The sequence below is a fragment of the Parus major genome, chromosome Z (genome assembly GCF_001522545.3).
Source record: "Parus major isolate Abel chromosome Z, Parus_major1.1, whole genome shotgun sequence".
NCBI lineage: Eukaryota > Metazoa > Chordata > Aves > Passeriformes > Paridae > Parus > Parus major.
Window position 1 is genome coordinate 51,460,437 of NC_031799.1, and position 26,656 is coordinate 51,487,092.

General features: G+C 41.6%; 1 protein-coding gene across 1 annotated transcript in view; it reads left to right on the forward strand.

Annotated features, from left to right (window-relative positions):
• The window catches only part of SNX30 (sorting nexin family member 30), a 48,848-nt gene that overhangs the window by 8,811 nt on the left and 13,381 nt on the right, over window positions 1-26,656 (forward strand). Inside the window, exons 2-6 of the mRNA XM_015652717.3 lie at window positions 11,967-12,155; window positions 18,380-18,490; window positions 22,611-22,769; window positions 24,972-25,167; window positions 25,818-26,017. Coding sequence (XP_015508203.1) covers window positions 11,967-12,155; window positions 18,380-18,490; window positions 22,611-22,769; window positions 24,972-25,167; window positions 25,818-26,017 — 855 coding nt within the window. The remainder of the gene's footprint in view (window positions 1-11,966; window positions 12,156-18,379; window positions 18,491-22,610; window positions 22,770-24,971; window positions 25,168-25,817; window positions 26,018-26,656) is intronic.

Consider the following 26,656-nt stretch of genomic DNA (forward strand, 5'->3'; position numbering starts at 1 on the left):
CACCAGCACAGGCTGGGGGTGACCTGCTGGGAAGCAGCTCTGTGGAAAAGGAGCTGGGATCCTGCTGGACAACAACTGCCCATGAGCCAGCAGTGCCCTGGTGGCCAAGGCCAGTGTTATCCTGGGCTGCATTAAGAGGAGCAGTGCCAGCAGGTTAAGGGGAGGTGATCCTGCCCCTCTACTCAGCCCTGGTGAGGCCTCACCTGGAATGCTGTGTCTAATTCTGCAGTCCTCAGTACAAGAAAGAGGGAACTCCTGAAGCAGGTCCAGAAGAGAGCAACAAAGAAGATTAACAGGCTGGAGCATCTCTTAGTAAGGAAAGGCTGATGGATCTGGGGCTTTTCAGCCTTGAGAAGAGAGCTGAGAGGATGTCACCAATGTTCATGAGTATCTGAAGGGAGGGTGTGAAGAGGATGAACCAGCCTCCTCCCAATGGTGCCAAACAATAGGACAAAGACCAATGAGATGACTGATGCACAAGTTCCAGCTGAATATGAGGATGAACTTTACTGTGTGAGAGATGGAACATCTAACAGGCTATTCAGAGAGGTTTTGTAGTCTCACTCATGAGAGATAGTCAAGAACTGTCTGGGTGCAATCCTGTGCAACATGCTCTAAGTTGAACAGGGAGATTTGGTCAGATGACCCAATGTGATTCCTTCCAGTGTTATCTATTCTGTGATTTCTGTGTTTTGACAGATAAGTTTATGGGACAAATTGTACTTTATAAATTGGGTGCATCAAGGGGTGGAAAGAGATGCCGCCTTCATCTGTAGGTGATGTTACAATACTAAAATTGTTGATTCTCCACCAGATGCTTCACGGAAATCAAGAGGTATCTATCAGAGTAAGCACTTAGGTGATACTCATCAGTGAAACTAGCTGAAATGGTTCAGAAAATTGCGACAATAATCTAAATTTCATACAATAGGCAGGGAAAGAATTTAGCTAAGAGCTGTGATCAGAGTGCTCCTGAAAACATAACTCCTTTTAAAGAGCATCATTGTCTTAAAGCACATTCAAAGCTTCTACAGTCCTGCTTCTGTGAAGCGATACGCAGTAGGTAAGATACCATTTTGGAAGTTACTTGAAGATTTCTGCTTTGTCATTTTAGGTATCTTGGTTGAAGACAACTATTACACATGTGTGTGGGAGCAAAGACGTGGCAAAAAATAGAGAATCTAAAATATAAACTTGCTTCTAGATCATGCCTCCAAATTATGGAGAACAGACCCTACTGTGAGTGTGACAACCTTATTTCCTGTTTTGGAGTGAACAATGGTATTACCAGTGCACTGGTCTGTAGTGATTAGTGATGAGAGGCTTACAGCACTGATGGACATGCTTTTGTCATGATTATCAATCTGTGCTTTGACTTCATGCTGAATTAAGGTCAGAAAAAGCTCCCCTACCTTAAAGTTTCTCTGTGTAGTTTGCCTCTTTTCCAGTAAGCTTGACTGATTCTGTGTTCCTTGACAAGGAATGCGTTGCAGACAGGTGTTGCTTTGGGGTAGGGGAGGCTCCTCCCCATGACTGGTGCAGATGGTGTTAGCAGCAGGCACTTTCACCTAACTCTATGGCAAAAGCATTGGTGTTCTGGGAATGGTAGGTGGTAGGCTACCCAGACAATAGAAACTCCTGATTTTCTGGGTAGAACCATCACATTTGCTTTAGGTTTTTAGGTGCTAGTATAAGGCAAATTCAGTGAAAATTTTGAATACTGACAAGATGAAATTGTGGGTTTTGGATTGTTGCCCAGGAAATCCATGGACATTGTTAATCAATGCTATTTATTGCAAGTGATCATCTTGACCTTTTCATAATTTGTATGCTGACTTCCAGTTTGCTGACTAGCCTGCTCCTGGGTCAGTACACTTCACTTCAAGCCATGTATGTAACTTTTATATTGTGATAAGCCTACAACATTAATTAAAAGGTGTTTCTCTAGATAGATTAGTCTGTAGATCTCAAGTTGTCGTGGTTTGACACTGGCCCAATGCCAGGCACCCACAAAAGCTGTTAGCTCATCTTCCCTTTCCACAGCTTGGTAATGGAGAGAAAGAAAAATTAATGAAGGATTCCTGAGTTGAGATAAGGACAGGGAGAAAACACTTTAAGGGCCAAACTGGCTCAACTTAAGTTGAAAAGTAAATTTATGACTAAGGATCAGAAGAGGAGAGAGAATGAGAAGTAAAATAAGCCCTTAAACCCATTTTTCCTCCCCAGCTGCTCCTTCCTTCCCACCAACAGTGCAGGGAGACAGGGAATTGAGGTTTTGATCAGTTAATCAATGAGATCTTCTTCCCCTGCTCAGGGAGAGGAATCCTTCCCTTGTGAGACCGTGGGGTCCTTCCCATGGGAGAGAGTTCTCCGTGAACTTCTCCAGTGTGGCTCCACTCTCACGAACAGCAGCCATACTGCAGCTGTTGCAAACATGAGACCCTTCTATGGGCATTCAGTTCTCCCAAAGCTGCTGTGGCATGGGTCACTTTTTCCACAGGATGCAGTCCTCCAAGGACAGACAGCTCCAGCCTGGAACAATAGCCCTCTCTCCACAGATCTTCCGCTGGATCACAGCCTCCTCCAGGCATCCACATGTTCCTGCATGGGCACCTCTCCCACGGGCTGCAGGTGGATCTCTGCATCCCCCGTGGATCCCCATGGGCTGCAGAGCACAGCTGCTTCTCCATGGTCTCGCCATGGCCTGCAGAGGAATCTCTGCTCCAGTGCCTGGAGCACCTCCTCCCCCTCCTCTGCCCCTGACCTTGGTGTCTCCATGTTGTTTTCCTCACATGTTCTCACCTCCTCCTCTTCTCCGACTAGAAAAACTGTGAGACCTTTGCTTTGATTTTGTTCATAAATATGTTATCACAGATGCATTACCAACCTCTCTAGTTTTGGCCAGCAGCATGTCCAGCTTCAGAGCCATCAGGGACTGGCTCTGCTGGACACTGTGGAAGCTACCAGCAGCTTCTCACAGAAACCACTTCTGTGGCCCCCCTGCTGCAAGAAACAACACGTGAAAAACCAATATACAAGTCCATCAGTCTCTATAGATAGTTTTCTTCCTGTGAGGAAGTACTGTGTGACTGCTGTTCCTCACTTTTTCTCCTCAAAGCAGGGACTGAAGCAGTCATGCTGTGTGGGTTTTGATTTAGGGTTGTTGCCTGTTTTGTTTTTTTCTTCCAACTGATAAGCAGTTTGTTTATTTTATCCGTTTGAGAGCAAATGCCTTTCTGCTGGAAAATGTCTTGTATATCAGCAAATGTGGTAGAGGGGTATCACTTAAATTGCACCTGCATATACCAACTCTTAGAGCTTCTCCAGGAGTACGCTCCTCCAGCTTTTCCAAGGCATGACATGTAAACAATCAGTTCTCCCCTCTAAGTATCTTTGCCTCTGGCCTCTGTTACTTTGTACAGTGGTACCTTGTCAGTCTGACTTGCTCTCACTAAATCTTCCCTGGTCTGTGTCAGGAAAGCTAATGCAACTCATCTGAAACAAGAGAGTATGAGGGAACCCAGTAGTGTATGCATATTTTTTCTTGTTTAAATGAAGTATTTACCAGGATACTACAGTGCTTTCCAGCCCTCTTATCTGTTCCCCTCCTATTTCTTCTCTGTTTCTCCTCAATCCTTTGCATCTGTTCACATTAAAAAACCCCAGCATATTACTGTTTGCTCTCAAAAGCCAGATTAACAGTTTGGTGACACTGGCTACCTAGATAACATATGTAACTAAACCTGCTTCTAGGGAGTGAACAGAAAACCCCAAACCTGCATGGTATGTCTGCAGAGCTTTAAAACAAAACTGTATGTCTCTAGGAGAAGGCATTTTAGTTTAGACAAGCTTAATAAACTGTTCCATCTGTAATCAGATATAAATCTAGTTTCTTGGATTGGGAATGATTCCTAGTCATGGGCAGGATTCAAGTTTTCCTGCTCACGGTCTGAATTCCTGGCTGCTGCTTTGCTATTTAGAAGGTCAGCGCTGAGCTTCTGAAAACGAAGCTTTTAACAGAACACAGGGCGTGTTAGCCTTGTTTGTTGACAAGATGCTCTTTAACATGTTGAAATGGTTTGTGGTGTTTTTGTGCACACAACTGCAGAATACATATAACAAACAATATTACTGGAACAAAATCTTTGCATACAGATGTAGAATTTAACAGACCTAGAGGTCATAGATTACATTCTTTACTAAATGTTTCTAGGGACATTAGCTTCTGCCTTCTGTGGAGGCCTTTGAGCTCTGAAGATAGATTGGAATTGGTGCCTGTTGCCTACTAATGAGAACTGTAGAGAGAGGAAAGGACCTCTGGCTCTTGTAAAGAAGCATCCAAGTCTGCCCAAATCTTAAACTCTTGCTTTCCATCAGGTCATAAGCACTTCTGTACTACTTTCTGCAGCTTAAACACAACTGAACTAATCATGCTTTACAGTTGCCAGCCTGGCAGTTTGTTTAGGAAGACAGATGCAGCCTTCTGCAAGGACTCAAGTGCTCTAAAAACAGAAGTGAGAGTTAACCTTGTATCTGGAACTTCTTATTTCAAGAGAATAGCTCATCCTGTGGGTGCGTGAAAATACCTCTGACATTTACCACAGCAAGGAAGCTATGACAATCCTGTACTTACTCCATGCACTTTCTTTCCTGTCCAAAGGATTTGGGGGCATACATGTCAGCTTCATGACAATAAGTTCAATGCATGTATTATACCTTTACATTTTACCTAATTAATGTCTGCTGCAAATAACAACCCATTTTATCTTCCAGATGCCTGTCCTCCAAAGGCATTTGGCCTTTCATGCACAAAGCAGCACAGTAACGTGGCTTATCACTAGTACTGAAAGCCTTGTCTTAACTGTTTTAAAACATCTGTGAGATACCACTGACATTCCTGGTTTTCGGAGTCTAACCTGAACCACCATTTAGGTTTAGAGTGGTATTTGCACAGTTCCCCTTGCAGACTAGGGAAAAAAAACCCAGTTTCTTGCAGGCTGTGAGAAGACAGACTTACAGCCAGACTGTATGAACAGATAGTCTGATGTGGTACTTGACACTTTATTTTGACACTTGCCTTTGCCCTGGTGTGCAGGAATGCTGAAACTAAGCCATATTGTTGTTAAGTCCCTAAAGACTTTAGCAACAGAGGTAGGAGATAGCTTCTAGCTCTTGCTGAAAATACTGATTGCCAGAGTGTTTCTGTGCCCACATTCTTGTTCTGTTTTGCTTAACTGTGATGACTTACAGGAAAGCAAACCACGAAGAAAAATAATCCATCCTATGAAATTTGGCTGTTAACCTCAGAATAGAGGTGAGAATCCTGTTATCTACATGAGAAGGCTTGGAAAATGCTTGTGTTAACCACGTGGTGCCTCTATGAAGCTTATTTCACTGTTTCTCTGTCCATCTGAAATGCAAAGAAGCACTATTCAAGTATGGTACCTGTATAAGCAATAGTGCTCCCAGGCCTTGAGTGGTCCCAAACTGCAGGCCAATAGCTATTTGCGTAGCTGTTGCATCTTAAATTCTTACTTTTTTCAGGGATGCTGAGGAGTATGTCTCTAGGCAACTCTGATCTACAGAGCAGAAATAATAGTTCAAATGATGAACACCAGTGCAAAGTCACCAGATTCATGGCTTGGCAGCATGTTGTACTTGGATGCCTATTTAAAATATTCTGAGTGTGAATTGATTTAGTCTTTATCTAGTGGATTTTTGGTTAGATGGGAAAAATAGAAGTTGTACTGCTGAAACTTTAGCGATGAAGTATGGCCCTGTTAAACTGGGGGCTTTCTGCCTGACCCTGTAGAGTCCACAGATTTGGTTTGTAATACTTTTAATGCTAAGAAGTTAAAATTTGGCTTGGGTCGGCAACCCAGCATTGTTCCTCCTCTACTGACACATTTTAAGGTAAGAGCAAGAGGATTTCCTTCTGATTTGTACTTACTCCGTATTGCTCTTAAAATGGCCTCAACCTTAGAGTCTGATTTTAGATGATTATTTTAATGGAAACCACTGGCCTCTTTGGAAAGTATCATCTTGTTCCTTGTGAGCACATCCGCATAAACTGTACATCCCTTCCCATTACTGGAGAAGGATATCAGGAGCTGGCACATATAACCACTTACCTTTTCCAGGAGGGTATGTCTAGACTAGAAGTTGTTTATCACAGTTCTTCAGTTCTTGTCAAACAACAACTTAACGCTGTCTTATTTATGGATTGGTGTAGGAACATGGTTCTTCTTCCTGGAAATTAATAGGAGTTTTGGCATTTAATTGTGGGGACTTTTTTTTTTTTTTTTTTAAACCCAGTTGAGCATGACTGCCTTGTTCTTTCCATCTCTTCTGTGTCCACAGCATTTTCTCTTCCCTAGTGCCCACTTTGGTGCCTTAAATTAACTGCTCAAAAGCAAGTACAAGAGGCTGGGACATGTGAAGAAACCTCAGACATGTGAAGAAACAGAAGTGACCTCTAATAAACAAAACCTGATGCTGCTGCCTGATAGAGAATGAACATACATAAAGGGGAAGTAAATGCATTTTCTTCCCTTATTCTGTATCTAGATGGTATTGGATAATAGACTTGTGTAGACTGAAATTTCACTAAACAGATGGTTACCAGTTTCTTCTAATAGAATACTGTGCACAGACGAGCTAATCTAGGTGTACTGGAGGATGCAGAAGTGCTTTTTCTTTCTACGTGAAGCTGACCTGTGCAAAAAATACCTGCATTCAAAGCTTGCTGGGATGAGACAAGGAGTGTTATGAACTGGTCTGTGAAAGCTAAGTTCATGTAAGCTTTTGTAGTGCCCTCGGGAATGTTTGTGTCTAAACCACTTCAGTTTTCCAGCCACTGGCTGCCATTCTCCTCTAACTTGCTGTAATGCACTGAAGGTACGGAGATAAGAGTGTTCCAAAACCCAGCTATAATTTTGTGGAATTGTCTGCTTAGCATGACTCTGTCTGCCATTGTGTCTTTGTGAAATGAATAGCAAAAAGCAATGGAACACCTTGAAATTGGAGAAGAAAACAGCACTCTGAATTTTGGAAGTGAAGCAATGAGGTTCTAGGAGCAGTATAGGCCTGGCTCTCAAGTCCCTAAATTAAGCAGGGGTGTTTAGGCTCTTGCCTCTAAACAGCAACATTTTAAAATGTTTCTTACTGTCATGCAATACTTTTTGAATGGGAACAGTGGGCACACGGCATCACATTGGTTCAGGGTTACCCTTTCCAGAGGTGAGTTTATGTCGCAGTGTATTAGGAATGGCAAAGTACAACACAGACTCTCTTAGCTGGGTTGCCCAAGAGAGCAAGTTTTATTATTTCAGATCTTCATTTATAGATAGGTCCGAGAAGGTCCATGAGGTAAAACTCTCATTGGTCATTAAACTAACACATCACCATCATTGGACAATTGGAATGCCACCCCATGACTGTTTCTTGCAGGTAAACAACAAGGATCTAAACAACACCTGCAAAGGTTCTTTTCCTTCTCCAAGGACTGTTTGGATTCCTCTTTATGATTTCCCATGCCAGAGTGAGACTTATTTTTGCACAGGCACTGTGCTCCTTGCCTGCTTTCAGCATCCATAAGTTTATGCATGCTTGGAAGACTTGGCTGAACTGTGTCTTCTCATGGATTGCTGCTTTGAGAGCAAAGCTGTCTGGTTAAGCTGTACACTTGCTCAGGCAGGATAGGTGAAAACTAGCATTTAGTTTCTGGAAACTAGTCTTAACTAGCTGCCTGTAACTCAGCAGAAGACTCCATGGTCTTCACAATAAAGCAATACCTAAGGAAGTTTAGACCCTCAGGGGCTGAGTCCTGGACACTGGCTTACTTCTCCATGGGGGGAGATTGCCATCCAGCAACTGAATACCAAGCTCCTGAGGTTTCTACTCCATGTTGATCCAAACTGCTCTGTAAAATAAGTTGTGGAAAATGCCTGGGAGAAGATGACAGCAATTGGAAAGTCCCCAACTAATTTTGAATCTCATATGCAGACTTCTAGTTTAAAGAATTCAGTTGAATTTTATGTTTGGGTGAAGTGAACTTCTTGATAGATTTAATATCTGTTTCTGGGCAGGCTGACTAATCAAGCTGTTTGGAAAGCAGGAGTTACCAAAGTGATGTGAAACAGCCTTACCAGATAGCAGCCTGCATGGTTGTCAGGGTGCATTTCCAACACAGACAGTTCTTACTTGCCTGGCACTGTAGGATACAAAACATGTGCTGCTAAAATTGTCTGACTTCTGTACCCATAAATTCAGGTGTCTTGAGGAATTCTTGGAACTTCATAGGAATGCATGAAGACCCTGCCCTTGTGGTTGTTTTAAAACACACACACACACACACGTGTATGTATACAAGAACCAGTAGCTCATGAACCTGAATGTCATACTGCATCTACTGTAGGCTGTGATCCAGGCCTTGCTACACCTTCACCTGACCTACTTCAACAGATGGCAAAACCATGAGACTGTCTTGAGGCAGTGGGTGGCAGAGACTAAGGATCTTTACTCTTCACTTTAGAAAAAGCTTTGAAACTTGAGAAAATATTTATGGATGCTTGTTAAGAAGCAAAGAATGTCTTGACAAAACATGTCCTTCACACCACCTTGCCTGGGTAACCAGAAGCAACTTCCCCTTCTCTCTGCTGTAGGACTGCTCATCTTTATGGCAGACTGGCTACTGTGAATGACAGGTATTTTAATGAAAGGATTTGTAAGCAGTAGGTACCTGCTGTGACTTGGACTCTGCTCGTCTCTAATAATGCAGAGAGGTACTTAAAACAGGGATGGGCAGCTACTTGGTGCACTAAAGGTGAAACTGGTGCATGAGCCCCTGGCACTGAAGTCAGGCACAGCTCCACCAGCTTGCTTATATAAAGTGGATAATACTAGCTAGTATTTCAGATGCTTGTGGGTATGACAGTTATACCAGAAGGTAGAAACACAGAAAGCTACATACCTGCTTTCCCACTAGGCTCTGCAGGACATACTCCTCGTTCTGTGGTAAAAGAAGACTAAAGGATGCAGAGTCGTGTTTCCTGAAGAGAAAAAATAAAATAAAATAAAATAAAAATCCCTCAAGTGCCTTGGAAGAGAGGTGAGGCAATTAACACAGGAGGGAGGTGTTCAGCTGGTATGCTGGTAGAATTACAATCTGAGGTGTCTTGCTGTCATACTTCAAAGTCTGCCTCTTTCTAGCAATGGCATAAGACCTCAGGAAACTGATCCTGCCTACTGTTAAATGAGGGGTCAGCAGCCATATGCCTTATTTCTAGTGCACTTAGCTAGGAGGTTCCACCCATTCAGGAGGAGAAATAGTTAGCTTCTAACTCAGCTTTCATCTACTGAAAAATAGCCAAGTAGCAGGGTATGATGCCAGCTGTCTCTGCCAGGGGAGGATTCTGCAGATGAGGCAGTATAGCACAGTAACAGATCATCTCTCCTTTTCCCACCACCACAGCTAGCAGCTCTCCTGACGTGAACCAATGCTGGTACAGAAGCTTTACCTGATGTAAGTCTGGAGTGTTTCATCCAGGATAGAACTATCATGGCCTTTAACACCCAAGACATTCCACAGGACCCACAACTGCAAGAACACTCTCAAGTACAGTGAAACAGATTCAAGCCTTCACAGACTTCTCTCCTGCTTAACATATGCAAATCATACTTGTATGATATTGTTACTTCCCAAGAGAATTGTTGAGGAAAGTGCTAACTTTGTGCAACTGGCTGCAAACTCTGTCTTTAGTTCTTTCTCTAGATTCTCATATTTTAAGCAGATTCCAGTCATATTCTTTAAACTCTCTTTTGGAAGAGTTTTCTTAAAAGTTTTTGAGATCTCCTGTGGAATCAGGCTTAAGCTGTTTCTGCAAACTAATTGTCATACTGGAAGTTTAGAACATGTCTGGCTGCAGTTGTGGCACAACTTGTACGTTAATGCTTATTGCACATGGACAGTGATGAGCTGTCTTTTCCTTTGGACACAGAAGCAGATCTGTCTCCAGCTACTGTGGTATCCCAAGGTTTGCTTTGCTTTTTTACTCTGCTCAGCCAAATTCTGTTGTCTAGCTGAACTGCAGATTTTCTGAAGCCATTTCCCCTGTTGTTAACCTTGTCCTGTCTACTGCTTATTCTGTTTGTGTAATTTCAACAAAACTTCTTATCTAATGAGTAATTGTGCCATTGCTTACTCGTGTTGTATGTGTTCCTCTTATCTGAGTCCAAGCCAGATGCTTATGTAGTTTGAGGTGTCTTTTGTCTGAGCTGTGTCTTGCTCCCCCTGCTTTTTTTCCCTCATGAAAGCATTTGAGTGCCTGCCTTCCCATCTTGCTCACCTGCCAGTTAAATCTATTTGTTGGCAGCCTCTTCTGTACATTAGCTGAGAGAATGTATCTAACCTCTCTGTTAGTAGACAGTAGTTTAGATCACTCCTTTCCCAAAATGTTTAAGCTAAACAATTATTTTCTCTACTTCATAAGATAGCCCTCAAGGTGAAAAACAATGCTGCCATGGTTCTGCAGTACTGCAACAGACATATGGCTCTCTATGAAGTCCCAGTACTCCCATGATGTGTTTGTGAGAATGATTGCTAGGAATTTAGCTGCATTTTTAGCCATTATCAAAGGCCGACCTTTGTAAGTAACTTTACCTTGAAGCTCCTGCCTGTGGTTCTGTACCTTTGGCTAAAGGAGCACTGATGAACAGAGGGGGTCTCACCCACACATGATTGCTTTGCTAAGATGGTATGTTTTGATGGTATGATGATAGCCACTTAGAGCTGTGTGAAGTTGGATCCAAGAAGTAATTGTATAACTAAAACACTTGTTTAAGTTAATGTGGTGCTTAGCTGTAGTGATGTTTCTCTGTTCAACAGCAAGGGAAATCGCTCTGGATAAATCTGTCCCTATGCTACTATTAAAAAGATGCAAACAAAACCAGCTCCTGTCTTCTCTTAAATGAAGAGCCATGGGTCCTTAGGAATTTCTATGTACAACTTGTCACATGTTGTCAGCTCCCTCTGCTACAAAACCAGATCAGAAAACATGTCAACTTGCTGTGATATTTATGCAAGTGCAGTAAGTACTGTTACAGAGTAGTTGGTTTGTATTGAAGTGTGGGATTTGAAGGTGTGTGGATGTCCCAAGTTGGCTATGAAGTTGTTTTGTTGTTTTTCTTTTTTCCTCTGCTGCCAAGTCAGTTTCAAGGAATTGCAGACTTCATAAACTTTTGTGTTTTTCTTCCTAAATGGACACTTGCTGGATCTTTTGGTCTCTGTCTTCTCTAGGCACTGGATGACACTCTTAAGCTTGGGAGAATGGGAATGAAGACCTCTAGTGAAAAAGTAGTGTTTTCATTTGCTTTAAGACTCCAGCAGGAAGGTGTGCCTAGACACTTGTGCAGGAGAGCGTGATCTGTGATTGTTCTGTAGTGCAGTGAAGGCAATTCAGAGTCTAAATGCTGCCAACTTGTGTGGAAGTTAATGGACTGGATGGGAGGCCTCTGATGAAAGTTATGCTCCTTCTTCTGCTGCAAGAATCTCCAGAGGTGAAAGCTGACTGCATTCTAGACAACTGAACTGTTGTCACTTCCCCTGAAACCTGTCTTAAATGTAGATCTCTTGATATTCCTAGCTGTTTTGTTTTCAGTCCAGGTTGACTCACTCTCACCAGGAAGTGCTGGTTCAGCAGCACTCTACTTCCTTATGAATAGAAAGCAGGTGGTGCTGTCCTTAGGGGAGATACAGTGGTAATGTGTTCTCCTCAGCTTAATGCTTGAACTTTAGGGTGTTGCCCAGGTTTCCTGGAGAAGATTGATCCTTGGAGGTCCTGAAACAAGTAACCCTTGTAATATATCAGAGAAGCTTGTCTGTGGTGTCTTTGAAAATAGTGTGTTTTACCTTGAATCTGTTAAGCTTCTTAAAAACTTCATTTTTTTCTTCTTCCTCTCCAATACAGGATCTCAGTCTGCCCAATGGCACACCCGTGGACACTTCTAGCCCAGCCTCCTCCTCATCTCTCCTCAACAGACTGCAGCTGGATGATGACTTGGATGTGGAAACTAGAGACCTCTTTGTTACTGTGGATGATCCCAAAAAACACGTGTGCACAATGGAGACATATATCACATACAGGGTTACAACAAAGGTACAAAGCAATATTGTCTTTCCTAGTGCTTCCTTATTTGTGGAATAACTTTGGGTCATGTTCTGGATATTCACATCTTGCACTGTGTTTTCCTGTCTTAAGGACAAGAACTTAGTGTCTTTTGGTACCTTGTGAATGTGTTGAAGGTGTGACTTCTCCTAGCAGAACTGTTACTTCAGTGTCTGAAATTGTGGAAAAAGCTTTGAACATGTCCACTTAGATTTTTTTTTTTTTTAATCTCTGATTCCTAAATAGAACTGTTTGTAAACTTGCAAGGCCAGTTTCTTTCATTGACTTCACAGTTTGTTCATTTAAGTAATTTGACACTCGTTTGGTTTGAATTTCCTTAAGGGGAATGTGCCTTGTTACTGGCTCACTGTTGATCATCTCACTTTTTGTGTCTACCCCTTTCTGAAATGCTTTAAGCTTATTGCTGGAAGTGTTTACTACATTTTACCACTAAAATCATAGTCTTGTTTCTCAGCTGTAAAGCAGCTTTCATGGAGTTTCTGGTTCAGATAATTCTACAACTGCTAACAAAATAAAGTAGCCTAAGAATGCTGCTGCGAACCAAGAGGTTGGAGATCTTTTCAGCATCTGTTGTAGTTCAATCATGAATGTAATCTACATATATATTAATATGAATAGTGATCTGAAAAGTCCATCACGTTCACAACTGAAATGTTGATTCTTAACTAATTTATTCTCATTATAATGAGCTCCTAGGTGATGTTTGGGCACTTGTAGTTAACTAAGGCGAAAAGCGTTCACTAACTTTACTAGTAATGTACTTGATACACTTTTCCAGAAAGATTAACATTCCTCCAGCCCACTTAGATGGCAGTAGGTACTGGAGGAAATATTTTCCTTGGAGATAAGGAACCTTTACAGGCCACAGATATTTTTTTTCCAAATGTCTGCTTCAAAGTTTCACTTTCAGACTGCACAGGAGAAAATGGAGTTTCTCTAAAATAGTAACTGTCTTTTTTTCTGCACATTTAACACAGTTCTGTCATTCATTTTTACTCTAAGAGTCCTAATCTTGGATGAAACACTGTATTCTTTTTTACTTGGAGCAGCTTAGCCTTCAGCTATTACTTGATCAGAAGGAATAGGAACTATAAAATAAAATTCAGCTTTCCACAGGGAAATGGCTAAAATTGGCTAATGTTGTTCCTGTGTTGAATTAAGACTCAATTATTCCATCAATATAAAATACTTACATATAGTGGCACCCTAATAATGTTCCTATGCTTGGAAATCCTTATGTTCAGGGATTCCTTTTCTTATTAAAGCAGAGCTCTGAAACATGGCCAAGATCCTTGCCATATTTAGATCAGAAGTATTTCCCAATGGTGTCTCTTTTTTCATTTAAAAAAAGTAATTTTATACTTCTGACTTTGATGTCTACCTTCCTGTCCATTAATACTTGTTGTATTTTGGATCTCTTTGTAGCACAAAAATCTTCTGTTTTATACCATTGCAATGTGATTATGAATCTGTCTAAATTAGTCTTCTGAATCACCATGAAACATTCATCTCTTTAGTTTTATTATTCTTGGAAACTTTTGGTTAGTCTCTAGGTTCAGAACCTCTAGGACTATCTACTGTTTTTCAAGACTAGCAGTATTAATGGTCTAACTCATTCTTGCCCTGCAAACAGGGTGTCTTCGATGCCAAGCTAATTCCAATTTGCTGTTGTAGCTGCAAGCAGTAACTAAATGAGGCAGAAGAGCTGCACAGGATTAATTCCATAGAGTGAGATGAGGAGCCTTCTCAACACCTCCCTTACAGCCTTGCAGGAAAGAAGTTTGAGACCTCTCAAGAGTCTCTCTGGTGCCACTGAATGAGGAGGCAGGGATGGCTGTATTTTTTTTTCCTTCTCTACTGGAGAATGCTTCTGGAACCTCAAAGGTTTGGATAAACATAGGTCATAGTATGAGTTATTCTGAGGACTGAAAAGCAGCATCATTAGGGCAAGAGGGGAGTTGCTGATGCTTTAATGTGTGGTTGTGGCTGTGGCAAGATACCAGTCGAGTGTAGACTGACTGCAGTCTCTTGTATTGTATGGGTTTTAAAAAAAAAAACAAAACACCAGGTCTTGGAATATGCCCTGGGCTTTTCATCTTCTCATGCCTTTGTCAGCAGGTGTGGTGGTGACTGAGGAAGGGTCAAAACATAGGCTTGCAAAGGAAAACTCAAGAGTTTACTTGATCCTGCTTGTGTACCTGTTATCACAGCTCTGTAGTAAGAGCCAGGTAGCATTCCCTAGCCTGTCTTGTGGATGAACACATTTAAAGAATGTAGTGGTAATCCTCCAGCTTACAAGACAGTGATTGAGTACTGACTCTCTTGATTCTCTCATAAACTCTGTTTATCTTGCAAATGCAGTTACTAGTGCAAGTTAGCAAGCAGTTTCCTTACATAGGGAGCCTAGTGAAACCATAAAGGTGGGTAAAACTTGAAACTTAATGAGTCTTGATTGTGATGATTGAAGTGTCTTTGTGTCCTTCAGAATTCTTTTTTAGGAAGAAAGGGGAAAGTAAAGCTTGGCCTTATGTTATGTAGTCATCTCTCCTGAGAAAACATAGATTTGTGTATTTCTAACTTCACTTTCACTGTCCTTTCTAGGATGGCAAGGCCTTCTTCTGTGCCTTTTCTCATGAAAGTCTGAACAGTTGAGTGCCATTCCTCAGAGTCATGCGGTTGCTCTGCAGGTTTGAAGTGAGAGTCTTTCAAACCAGTCAGTACTGAAGTGGAGATCTTGATTCCACTTTCCTGTCCTCCTCATGCTTCCAGTCCATTCATTGGGTAGATTACTTGAGCACATGAAACTTCTTGATTCCCTGGGAGGAGCAGGTAAAAGTGGTATGAAGTCTTTTCCAAATAGGCTAAATTGTTGAGGCAGAAAGAAGTGCTGGAGTGCTAGGAACACCAGCCTTCTTCCCTTCCCCCTCTGTCATTCTCCTCTTTTCCTAATTGAAAATGTTGCCTCAAACTTCAGTAATAACGTGGAGGGGAATCTGCAGTCAAGTCTAGTGAGTTAAAGAGTAGAACTAGGGTACAAAAATTCTTTCATAAAGTCATCACAGGCTAGCTTCAGGTTGAGCTGCTAACTCCTTCCAAGGAAGACAAGAATCTTACGCATGTCCAAGGCTTGGTGATTGCCTCAAGACTGCCTCTAGTCAAAACTGTTCCAGCAACTGAGGTAAAAGTGTCTGTAACTCTGCCCACTTTCCAGCAAGTAAAACTGAGCCCAGAGTGTCGCAATGCTGACTTAGTCGAACTGTGCTGTAATTTTCTTCAGTTCCTGGAAACGTCTTGCCTATTATTTCTTGGGAAGTTGAGATCTGCCGTGTAAGTTTCTCAGCTTCCTTTGGAAGAGACACATGTCCTTGCAAGATGAGATTTATTAATATTACTGTGAAAGCAGGAGGAATTTAACTACACAAAAATGCAAACAAATGTTTCACTTGTTGTCTGTTATGGAAATTTCCCTTTCAACCATCCAGGAGCTGCTCAGGCAGTCACTCTTTCACCACTTGAGCTGGGACCAAGGACCTTTCCCATCTATGCCCCCTCATTCACACAGTCACACCAGGTTTCCAACCCCAGGTTTCCTATAGCAGAGTCTCAGTCTCCTGATCCTTAAAATAATTTCATCACACTGCAGTAACAAACAAACAGCTCGAGCTGGTCCCTCTCAGGAGGGACCTGGAACAAAGGAATCCCTCGGCTTTTATCCCCTCACCAGTCTAGGCAGGGGAAGGTCTGGGGCCATCGGCTCCTGCCGCGTCTCAGCATCCGCTCCCCTGGCTGGGCCACGGGTCCCCGGGCCCCTGTTGTGCCGAGGGTCGGCTCTCCACGGCCTCTGTGCCTGAGCTCCACCAGCCAGAGCTCAGCCTGCAGCTCCCACTGCAGCTGCACCCCGAGCTACCTCCGTGACCATGTTCCTTAACACTGTGCTTGGACAGTGGCGAGATCCTCCTTCCTCTTATGTGCAATCTGGGAAAAATAACTTGTGCTAAACTGATTAACATTTTGATCTGAGATCCAAATTCTTTCAGTGTTAGTGAGGTTTCATTAAAACCTTGAAGGGCCTTTATCTACTGCCCAAATAGTCTTTGAAACACTTATTTGCTGTCTGGATTTGATAGCCTGTACGGTAAACACTGAAATGTTGCTGCTGTATTTTCATCTCAGAGGGAAAAAAGTGATATATGGAAAACTTTGCAATTCTGCTTGTCAAGTAAAGGCAACAAAAGCAGTTTGCTAGAGGTAAATGATAGCTAATGTGTGGTTGGTGTACTGGGGTTTAACCCTGTTTTCCTACTCCTAGACAGTCCTATGCAGTTTTTCTTAACTGTTAATTAGCTTCTCAGTCCTAACAGATGGGAGACTTTTCCTGCATTCTCATGCTACAGGATAAGACTGTGTAGTGTGTAACCATTCTGATTACTGTCATTCACTCACTGTCTGATCTCTTAAAATCCCTTTGTGCAGTGACTGCCAGTTCACAGATGCTCTGCTTTCTACAGAGTTTTTACTGCCTTGCCTCACCTTTTTTTTTTTTTTTCTTTTTAATTTCTGGAATAACGCCACTCAGTCTGTTGCTTGAAACAAATGAAAATTATTCAAATTAAGTCTCAAGAAGTCACATTTATAGTGTGGCACTCTTAGATGTAAAATAAGCTGGTGTTACTCTGAGATGTGTGTAGCTGAGTAAAACACAGATCTGCAGTGGGTATCAAGATCTTGTACCTCATCTGCAAACACAACTGCTCCAATTCATGAGGATTCATTATGTTAGTCCATGGACTAGTCTGTATATTGCATACCATGGCTAGCAGGTCAAAGAAGGGAGGAGCTGATCCTGATTTCTTTTTCTGTCTGTCTTTCCCTTCCTTTACAAGAAGCCAAACCGTTTCATAGGTGATAAACACATCAGCTTGCTGCTTACAGTATCCTAGACTGTGCTGTTGATATTGTGTTAAGGCTCCTGACCTCACCCTAGAAAGAGATTTCATATGTTTGGAACTTTTACAGGATCCCCAGTGGTGACTGGTGGGAGTTAAATGCAGCAAATGGAACAGTTAGTCATCCAGAGAGCAAGTGAAGAGGTGGATTGCATTTAAAGGCTGCTGCTGGCGGGGACTAGCAAAGCAACCAGGTGCTGGACTCAGTGTCAGTTCAAAGCTAGGGTTGCCAGTGTATTCCCTAGAATGTGCAGGGTTTGATGCCTGGTTGCCTGCATGTAGTGTGCTGGCACTGCAAGCCATTCATTGCAGGATGGACCTAATGCTGCAAGTAACTTAAATGTAGCTGCCTGTGCTTCTCTATGGGACATAACTACAAGGGCAGTCTGCCTTCTAATCAGGGCTGCTGCAATGCCAGGCTCTTCAGCAGACACTCCTAGTTGGTACACAGTTTCACAAGTGTTTTAGGCAGTTGCAGTATGTGCTGTGCAAGCAGCCTCATACAGTCAGCCTTCCCGGTTATGGACTGTTCAAAGACTGGATAAAACACTTGCCAGCAGCTTATCTGTATACTTACTTTTTTTCCCATCAAACTTGTAATGACCTTACCCTAAAGAAGGAAAGTTTAAAATATTTAATGTACTAATACATCTAATGGGGCATACACATAAACAGATTTGTTTCTTCATTTTGGAAGTCAACAAAATAGTCCATCAAACCTTGCACTGGCTTGTGTTCTCATCTTTTGACCTTGGAGTGTGATAAGCCCATCAATCACAGAATACAGGACAGTGCTTAAACACTTTTTCACCTGTGGATAGTGCATGTCACAGAATAAACAAGTCAGTAAACACCTTTCCTTTTAATTCTCTATGGTTAAAATGGTGTCGTCCTTGCAATCAATATCTCACGCAGTCTTTGTAATCTTGTAACTGCCAAGAGAATGATACAGTGCGCAGTGCTTCTGCTCTACAGACTTCTACCATGATGAGAGCAGAACATGTAATGAACTATAAATAGATCTTAACACATCAGCTCTAATCAATAATTTTTCATATTGCTGCTTTTCCACTGCTTGAAAGGCCAGATGATCTTTCTCTCATGCTGGCTGCACAGTTTTGGGGATGAAGACCCCCCTGCAAGGCTTGTCTGTCTTCACCCTTGCCAGGGATGGCTGTACTCCATTTGCTGCTAAGCTCTGAGGTGGCAGGCATTGGTACACACTGAATATATCTTGTTCTTTTCCAGACCACACGAGCAGAGTTTGATTTGCCAGAGTATTCTGTCCGTCGGCGGTACCAAGACTTCGACTGGTTGAGAAACAAGCTGGAAGAGTCTCAGCCAACGCATCTTATTCCCGTAGGTAGTAAGCAAGAATCTGCTGTTAAGGACAGTTGTGCATCTGTCTTCCAAGGGTAATAATTGGATGATATGTGTCTAGATTTAAAAAACAGTACTTCATTCTCTTTGAGTATTTACAGTTAAATATGGTGCTTCATTGTCTTACAGTGAAGTGGAAAGAGCTTCCGATTCCTGACTAGTTAGAAAGCTTAGAATTTTCTGGAGCGGCACACCTGAGAGGTGAGCTTTGTCACCTCAGAGGTGAGCCTCCTGCAGTGCAGTATGTGTGCTGACTACAGTAGCTGTGACATAAATAGAATACATTTCATTTGTTTGCTCAGTTATTACATCTGTGTTTCAGAGCATCTGGGTATGGATGCTAACTCTGAAGCAGGCAGCATAGTGCCTGTGGAATAGCAGGCCACATAACTTTCTCAGTCTTGCCTGAGAAAGTGGCTTGGGAAACCATAAAGAGGAATTTAAACAATCCTCAGAGATAGCAAACAGCCTTGCAGGTGCTGTTTGTCAGTTTCTTGTTTTCTTGCAAAAGAAGGTCAAGGGGTGGTGTACACCACTGACCAATGATGGTGATGTGTTAATTTACTAGCCAGTAAGAGTTTTCTTTTCTGTACTTCCACATATTGGTCTATAAAAAAAACCTGAGGTAATAAACTGAAAGAAATTCTGCAGTTCGACTCCACAAGAGGGTCTGTGTCGTTCTTCTCGCCGTTCCCAATAGAGCGACAGCTGGGAATTATGAAAAGCCAGAGAAATTTCAGGTTCTAGTTTCGGTTTTCAAGATGGCCTTTTGAGCTGGTTTTACAGAGTAATTTAAAACTATTTGTGCTAACACTTAATAGCACTGACATGTAATAGCACACACTTGGAAGTCTCAGCCTCTGGCTTGGTAGCTGTTGCATGCCTTCAGTAGGTAGAAGTTTACCTATTAAGATTAGCTAAACTACTGTACCCCTTGTTGCTGAAACTGGTGATCTGACCACCTTAATTATTTGATGTGAGTAGGTTAGTACTACCTTATATGTTTTTCGTGTGAATAGGTAGAAAATCTGTGAGATGACCACCTTCAGCCCTTTTGAACAAAGCCATTTAAAAAGCCTGCAGGAATTGAATTGCCAGGAAATAGCAACACTACTAGCATACTTTAGCTTGCCTGTCTGGGATGGGTGATGGAGTGGAAGTTTCCCCTCCCTCTCTCCCTCCCTCCCTCCCTCCCTGGCTGTGTGAGAAGTATTGTTAGGTTGCTCTGTGGTTGACCGCTTTTTAAATCCTTAATTATGCTGGGACTTGCCTCAAGTGGAATAATAGCTGAGTGTCTCAGAGATAAGAAGTACTTCACGAAATCATGTGACACCACTAGCTGGCAGCGAGTATGTTTAGTGAACAGCAGGGAAAAGAAACACAGTGAGTTTGAGAGTAGAAGGTGGAGGCATGTGTTAAGTGCCCATACTGTTTTCTCACACCCCATTCTCTGAACAGCTGGAACAATCCCAGTTAAGTTTCTGCTGATTCTTGGGTACACTAACAAGCCTGCCTGTTCTACCGTTCTGCCTGAAGCCTGCAGGGCTGTAAATAATAGTCAAGTAGCAGAAGGTGAGTCACAGCCAGGGAATCAAGCTGCTTTGCTCTGACCAGGAATTAGTTGCACATGGAACAGCAAACGTAGCATGAGTAGCTGTAATACTGAACATGGAACAGGCTGCAGAATAAGCCAGTATCTTTAGGTGCCTTTCTTCTAGAAATTCTGGAGATAAAAGGATGTGCTGCCCTGTTTTATCTGTTTATGAACAAGTTAGCAATCCTATTAATCTCCTTCATGCAGGTTATAGTGGGGAGACTGCTGAATGTTTAATGTATTTATTGTCTAGAAATGGATGAGATATAGAAGCTAATGGCAGTTTCAGATGCACTGACTCAAGTGTATTCTGAAAAGATGTTTCAAGATAATCTAAGACTATCTGTATTTGTAATTATAGGTGCTGCAATCCCTGAAAGCCTTCCATTATGACAAATTATCAAAAGGGAGTTGTTTTCCTAATCTCAATATGGTGATTCTGCCTAAAATCTTCCTGTAGCAAATTATGTGTCTTCTCAGTGCAGTGTGTCATGACAGCCTACACTTAGGACCCAAAACTAAGCTCAGTGTGTGTTCCTTCCTATTTATTTCTTCAGTTACTGATAGTTACTTCTTTTTAAAAAATCTGAGACATTGTAATATTTTCTTTCAAAAAACAGTAAAACTGATCTCATCTCTGTCTCTAGACTATAGATTAGACAGGTAAACCTAACACAGCCAAGGTTCTTGTCCTTGGATGGTCATGTTTGGATACTTGAAGCCATTTCTGGTGGCAGTGAACACTGCTCACATATCTCAGTGGGAAAAGTAAATTGTTAAGATGGAAGACTATAAGATAGATAATTAACAGACAGTTAAAGCAAGTTATCAGTTGCTAGCTGTGTGTATTGATTACTTAAGATGAACCTCCAGAGGCCTAAAATGGAAAGGAATTTACATACTGCTGTAGTTGAAACCAGGTTAAATAGCAGAGGTCTTTGTAATAGAGGTGCATTCTTCAAATGCTCAAACTGGTGCGATTACTCAGTGCCAATGTGCATGTGTTTGTTTGAACTAGGGTTCTTTAGACTTAAAGGTTCTTCCTTTCCCTCTTTTTTTTTTTTTCCTTTAAACTTGTTTCTTTTCCTTCTGCATATAATGCTGAGGTAGTGACTTCCTAGGGCCCCAGCTAAAGTTTACAAAGCAAAGGAAAAGAGTATCTTCCTCCCTGAAGACTAATGCACAAGTCATTATACTTCTGAAGAAGTCTAATGATAGTGTTCCTTACTCTGGTTTAACTAGAATGACTGACTGATTTGAATGCTAAGCATAATAAGGTAGGTCTTAAATTGTAAAAACCAAATGCAGTGGTTAAAATGTAGCTGTGTTGCAGCTAAGTCATGCTGGCTGTGCTTTTCTAGGAGATACAGTCTTGTACAACCCACATCAGCTTGGGTATGGTGGGAAAGCAATATGTATAGATTTTTTTCCTTTAATTATTTTTGACATAGATTTTAGATGACAGACTCTTTGCAGAGGAGAATCCTGATTCATGAATTGTGTGAAAATGGTTGTCAATGCTAGCTTAACTGTAAGAAGATTGTCTGGATGGACTGGTTCACAAGGATGAAGTGCAAAGCACAATTTTAAAACCGGTATTAATCTTGAAGTCCCTGCTGTCTGGACAGAAAAAAAAGCAGATCTAGTGGTAAAGCTGAAACTAACCATACTTCAGCTTAAAAAGTTAATCTTCCATCCAAAGTGGTACTTCAGAGTTGTAATCCAAGTGTAACGGGGGGACTGTATAACTAGCAAGTCTGGAGACAGTCTGGGCTTTTATATGTAGTGGTGAACTGCAGGGATGAGCTGATGGACTCAAAATAATAAGATATAAAAGTGGATGTATCATCAGGCCTTTGTCACTTAAAGAAACATACTCAGGAAAGTCAGCTGTGATAGATAACCAGGTGTGCTCATACTTCAGAAAAGATCCAGCCATTTGCTGTGTCAAGTCCCTGATTTGTTTTCGCTCAGTATTCTCACTGAGGCTTGTCAGCCTTTTACAGGAGGGCCCTGTTCAAAAGCTCTAAATTGTTCGGAGAGGGTGTGTGGGGAGTAAGTTGAATTGTCAATTTTTCTGAGTTTCCTGAGACTGGGCAGCCTTGCTTCAATGTTGGCGGGGTGTGTGTGGGTGTGCGTTTGCACGCGCTTCTGTTATAAATAGCATGCAGCTCTTGTGGCATCTCTTTAGAGCTGGATCTTGAGCATGGATAGCAGTAGGGAGAACAATCTAAGCTATGCTACATGTACTTAGTGTGGGTAATGTCTGACTTCCCTGTTGTGACTCTCAGCTGAAGCCACTCAGTAAAATGGCTAGCTTTAAGCCAGACCAGCTGAAGAATAATTCTGAGCACAGCTTGCATCCCATCTGATGCATGGTTCCTGTTAGCAAACGCAATGTTTCAGTTCCTGTTAAGACTGGAATTTGATTGCTTTGTTTGTTCCAAGTAAGAAAAACAAGTTTTTGGTCTTTTGAATCTTGTATTGTTTGCTTATCTCTGATAGCCTCTTCCTGAAAAATTTGTGGTGAAGGGTGTTGTTGATCGCTTTTCGGAAGAGTTTGTGGAGACAAGGAGGAAAGCATTAGACAAGTTCTTGAAGAGAATAACTGATCACCCAGTGCTGTCTTTTAATGAGCACTTCAATGTCTTTCTCACAGCTAAGGTAAGCCAGTAACTTTCAAATGCAATTGTTGACATGTGCAATCCCTTCTGAAACGAGGGTAAAAAGGCATTAACAAAACTACATGTTCAGATCAGAGCTTTATCTAAAATACCAGAGGGTTGTTGGGCACTCTGACTATTGTGTGTGACAGACCCTTGTGTGTGACAACAGTAAGGGTTCCCTGTACTTGAAGGGAAGAGGAATCCTCTCTACACATGGATAAATTGAATTATCCAGACTTGCTTATTTTGTAGCCTAGAACATACTCATATTATGCAAGAGGGAATAAAAATTCAGAAAACTGTAGACTTTAAAATCTTTTGGGTAGGAAGGAAGGGAGAGATGAAGAGAAAAGCTTTTGTGTCTCCCTTGCACAAAAGCTTGCAAATTTCTTGACTTTTTGTATTGCCTGTGCTTTTTTATACTGCTTGCACTTGATACCCTCAAAAATAAGCATGGAGGCCTCATTCTTATTTGTTCTCAGCAAACAATTTCATGCTTGTCTTTTTCATGACTCATGCAGGAATGGTGCAATTTTCTTTGGCTTTCTTTAGAACTGCATTTCAAATAAGACTAGGAGGACCTGCAGCTATGCTTGGGTTTTACCAGATAGGTGAGAAGTGCTGTAAAAGCATGCCTTTCCAAAGTCACATTACCGAACTTAAATGTGGTGTTCAAGCTCCCTTCAGGTTCATGCTCTGCTTGCTGTTAATAATCAATCTCCAGTGTTCTTTTATTTCCCCTCCGTGATGAATTAACCACTGAAACAAGACAGAAATGCAGAATTTGTTCAGCACACTAAATGTCATATAGCTCTGTTCCTCTTTTATCTCTCCAAGCATGATGCAGCTTTCTTAGCTGCTTTATTTGTATTCTCCCACCCCTGTGAAATGAATGTGAAGGGCTTCATCCTCTGCTTTAGGAGGAGTTTGCCTTAAGATTACAAAGCATCCTGGGACGTGAGGGGAAAGGACAGACACCTGTTCTGCTGACTGTCTCTAATGTTTGAACTTGGTCTAGTGGAGCAGTGAGGTGTCAGTTCAATGTGCTAGGACATGTGCAAAACAAAAGTCAAACTGCATTTAAATGCAAACATAATTGAAAATTATAGTAGCTTTTAAGGTGTCATATTTTCTTAATCAGACTTACATTTGACTTACGTTAAGTACCTGGAAGGAATACCACAGTACATGTTTTGAAGATGGCTGCTATTTTTTTGTTTTTTTTTTAAGAACACTTAAGCTTGTAACCTAGTCTTTAATAATATGTCTGAATTCATGGTCTCTGCAGGCCTGCTTGGTTTGAACACATCTCTTCCTCAGGCTCTATAGGATATCTAAGCTATAGCTCCTGAGCCTGTTTTGAGATGTTGAATACTGACCTCTGCTGGAAGAAGTAAAATGAAAAATTGTCAGCGTTTTGGCTGACTAAAACCATGGTGTACTGTTCTGATGTACTGTTAAGGTGAAATACCATGAAAATTGTGGGCAAGCAGTCTTGTTAGCACAGTTTATCTGAAAGTTGTTTTATGCAAATGTGTAAAGGAGTGTGAAGGAAGTTTACAATTTCTGTGGAGGCAACATGAATGTGTCTGACCCAGCCTGAGCTACAGCCTCTCTTGCAGAGAAGTTCTGCTGGTCTCCTCATGCTGCTTTTTTTCTGCATGCAGTCTTCACCTGGCTCCTGTGTGACCACAGAACTGGAGTGAAGAGGCTGCTTACCAAATAGGTGTGCAATATGTAGCTCTGTAGTAGGTCATCACAGCCAGCTGGTGCACCTGGTTAATACTGGTATTGTAGCTGTGACTTGGAAGTATGTGTAGATGAATGATGTGGAGGTAGGACCAGAGCCATTAACAAGCCTGCTTCCCTAGTGAGAGTACAGGGACATGGGAAAGTACATGCACATGCAAACTTGGACTACTTAGTGTTTTCTGATATACTTCTTGCTATTCTCCTGGATAGTTTACCTCCATGAAGCCTTGAAGCTGTGCTCAGCTGTTCAGCTTGTTGAGAGCAAGCTTTTGTTCAAGGCTGCATATTGCATGTAATCTTACTTTTACAAGATTTGATCTTGACTGGAAAGTATCCTTCATTGTATTAATATTCAAACATATAAGTGAGTATTCCTAAACATATTCTTTTTTGTTTTGGTTGGGGTTTTGGTCTGTTTGTTTGTTTGTTTGTTTGTTCTATTTCCTAGGATCTTAATGCCTACAAAAAACAGGGAATGGCTTTGCTGTCAAAGATGGGGGAATCTGTCAAATACGTTACAGGAGGCTACAAATTAAGAAGTCGGCCATTGGAATTTGCAGCCATTGGGGATTATCTAGACACATTCTCTCTAAAGCTTGGTACCATTGACAGAATAGCACAACGAATCATCAAGGAACAGTTGGGTAAGGACACAAGGTGTTCCATCATAGTACTTCAGTCTGAATGCTCTGTGTCTTATTCTGGTTGATAGCATTATCAATACATTTGTGTTGATGATTCTGGACTGTAATACGTCACACACAGGGCAAAATTTAATGTTCCAGATTTTAAAAAGGTCCAAAGCCTAGTGCAGTATCTGATATTAGCTCAACTTTTCAAACATTTTTTTTAAGTTGAACTTTTTATACCAGCCTACTGTCGTACTGGCGTAATTTTTTTAAAGACTTTTAGAAGGTGGAAGAACCTGTGGATTCCACCTGGAGGAGTACAGATGGAATTCCTAGACAAAGACAAGCTTTACAGGTCTGTCTTAGTCGAGTTAAGTTTTATGAATGTTTAAAAAACTGACCTTGGCTGCTGCTAAGATGCAGGAGTCTTTGTATTGGAAATCTGTAGGAATGGTAAGTTAAAAAAGAAGCAGCTTGAACCTGTCACCTGTGCAGCCAAAGAGCTCTGTCTATTAAGAAGCTAATGCAACACAAGTCTTGACTCCCTGTGGGGATTAATGTTATTCAAAATTGATGCATAATTTATCCTATTTTGTGTTTGCACATCTTTGTGCATTGCTTTTACTCTGTTAATGTATTTTTCCTACTGTATCTGCTTCTTGTAGAATACTTGGTGGAACTACGAGAATATGGACCTGTTTATTCGACCTGGGGAGGGCTGGAGGTGGAGCTATCAGAGCCACTGGAAGGAGTGTCTGCCTGTATTGGGAATTGCTGCACAGCTCTTGAAGAACTCAGTGAGGACATGACAGAAGACTTCCTGCCTGTACTTAGGGAATATATATTGTATGCTGAGTCAATGAAGGTAAAGAGAGCCCTGTGGCAGAAAGCACTGTTGTTTCTGTTTAAAATTAGAGAGTTCATTCTTTTTTAACACTGAGAAATGATGGTAGTGGGAAAAGTGGAGAAGTAAATAATACATTAAGTAGGAGGATATTTTCATACCATAACAAAGCTAGGTATGCTTAATAGGAGGGTACTTCATGGGTAGCATTATCTGTCTGCTCTGCTCTTCAGACAAGCTAGGGTCAGTATTGTAGGGCATACACAACATGTTGCAGAGTTGTCCCTTCACTAGTGTGGCAGGTGGTACTCTATAGGAGACATCCTGTGGCTGCCTAGAATCTTTCTTTGAATTGAAGCCAGTTGTGCATCAGCTCATCACTGTGGAGTCACTGCCTGGTCCAGCTGGAACTACAGCATTAGCAGTTTCTGTCACTTGTGTGTAGCAGAGTTGGTGCCTTGTTTTAGAACCATGTGTCCAATTGTTTCTTCTGTCATCCCCATACCCTAGGCATGATATGTCTGTTGTTAAGTTCTGTATACCAAGTAACTGCTCAAAGATGGTATTCTGTAACTTGTAATCTTTCTAAGAACTTGATATTCTGCTGCTTACATAGATATAATAAAAGCAACTTTAATGTGGGTTTTATTCTCTTGAAGT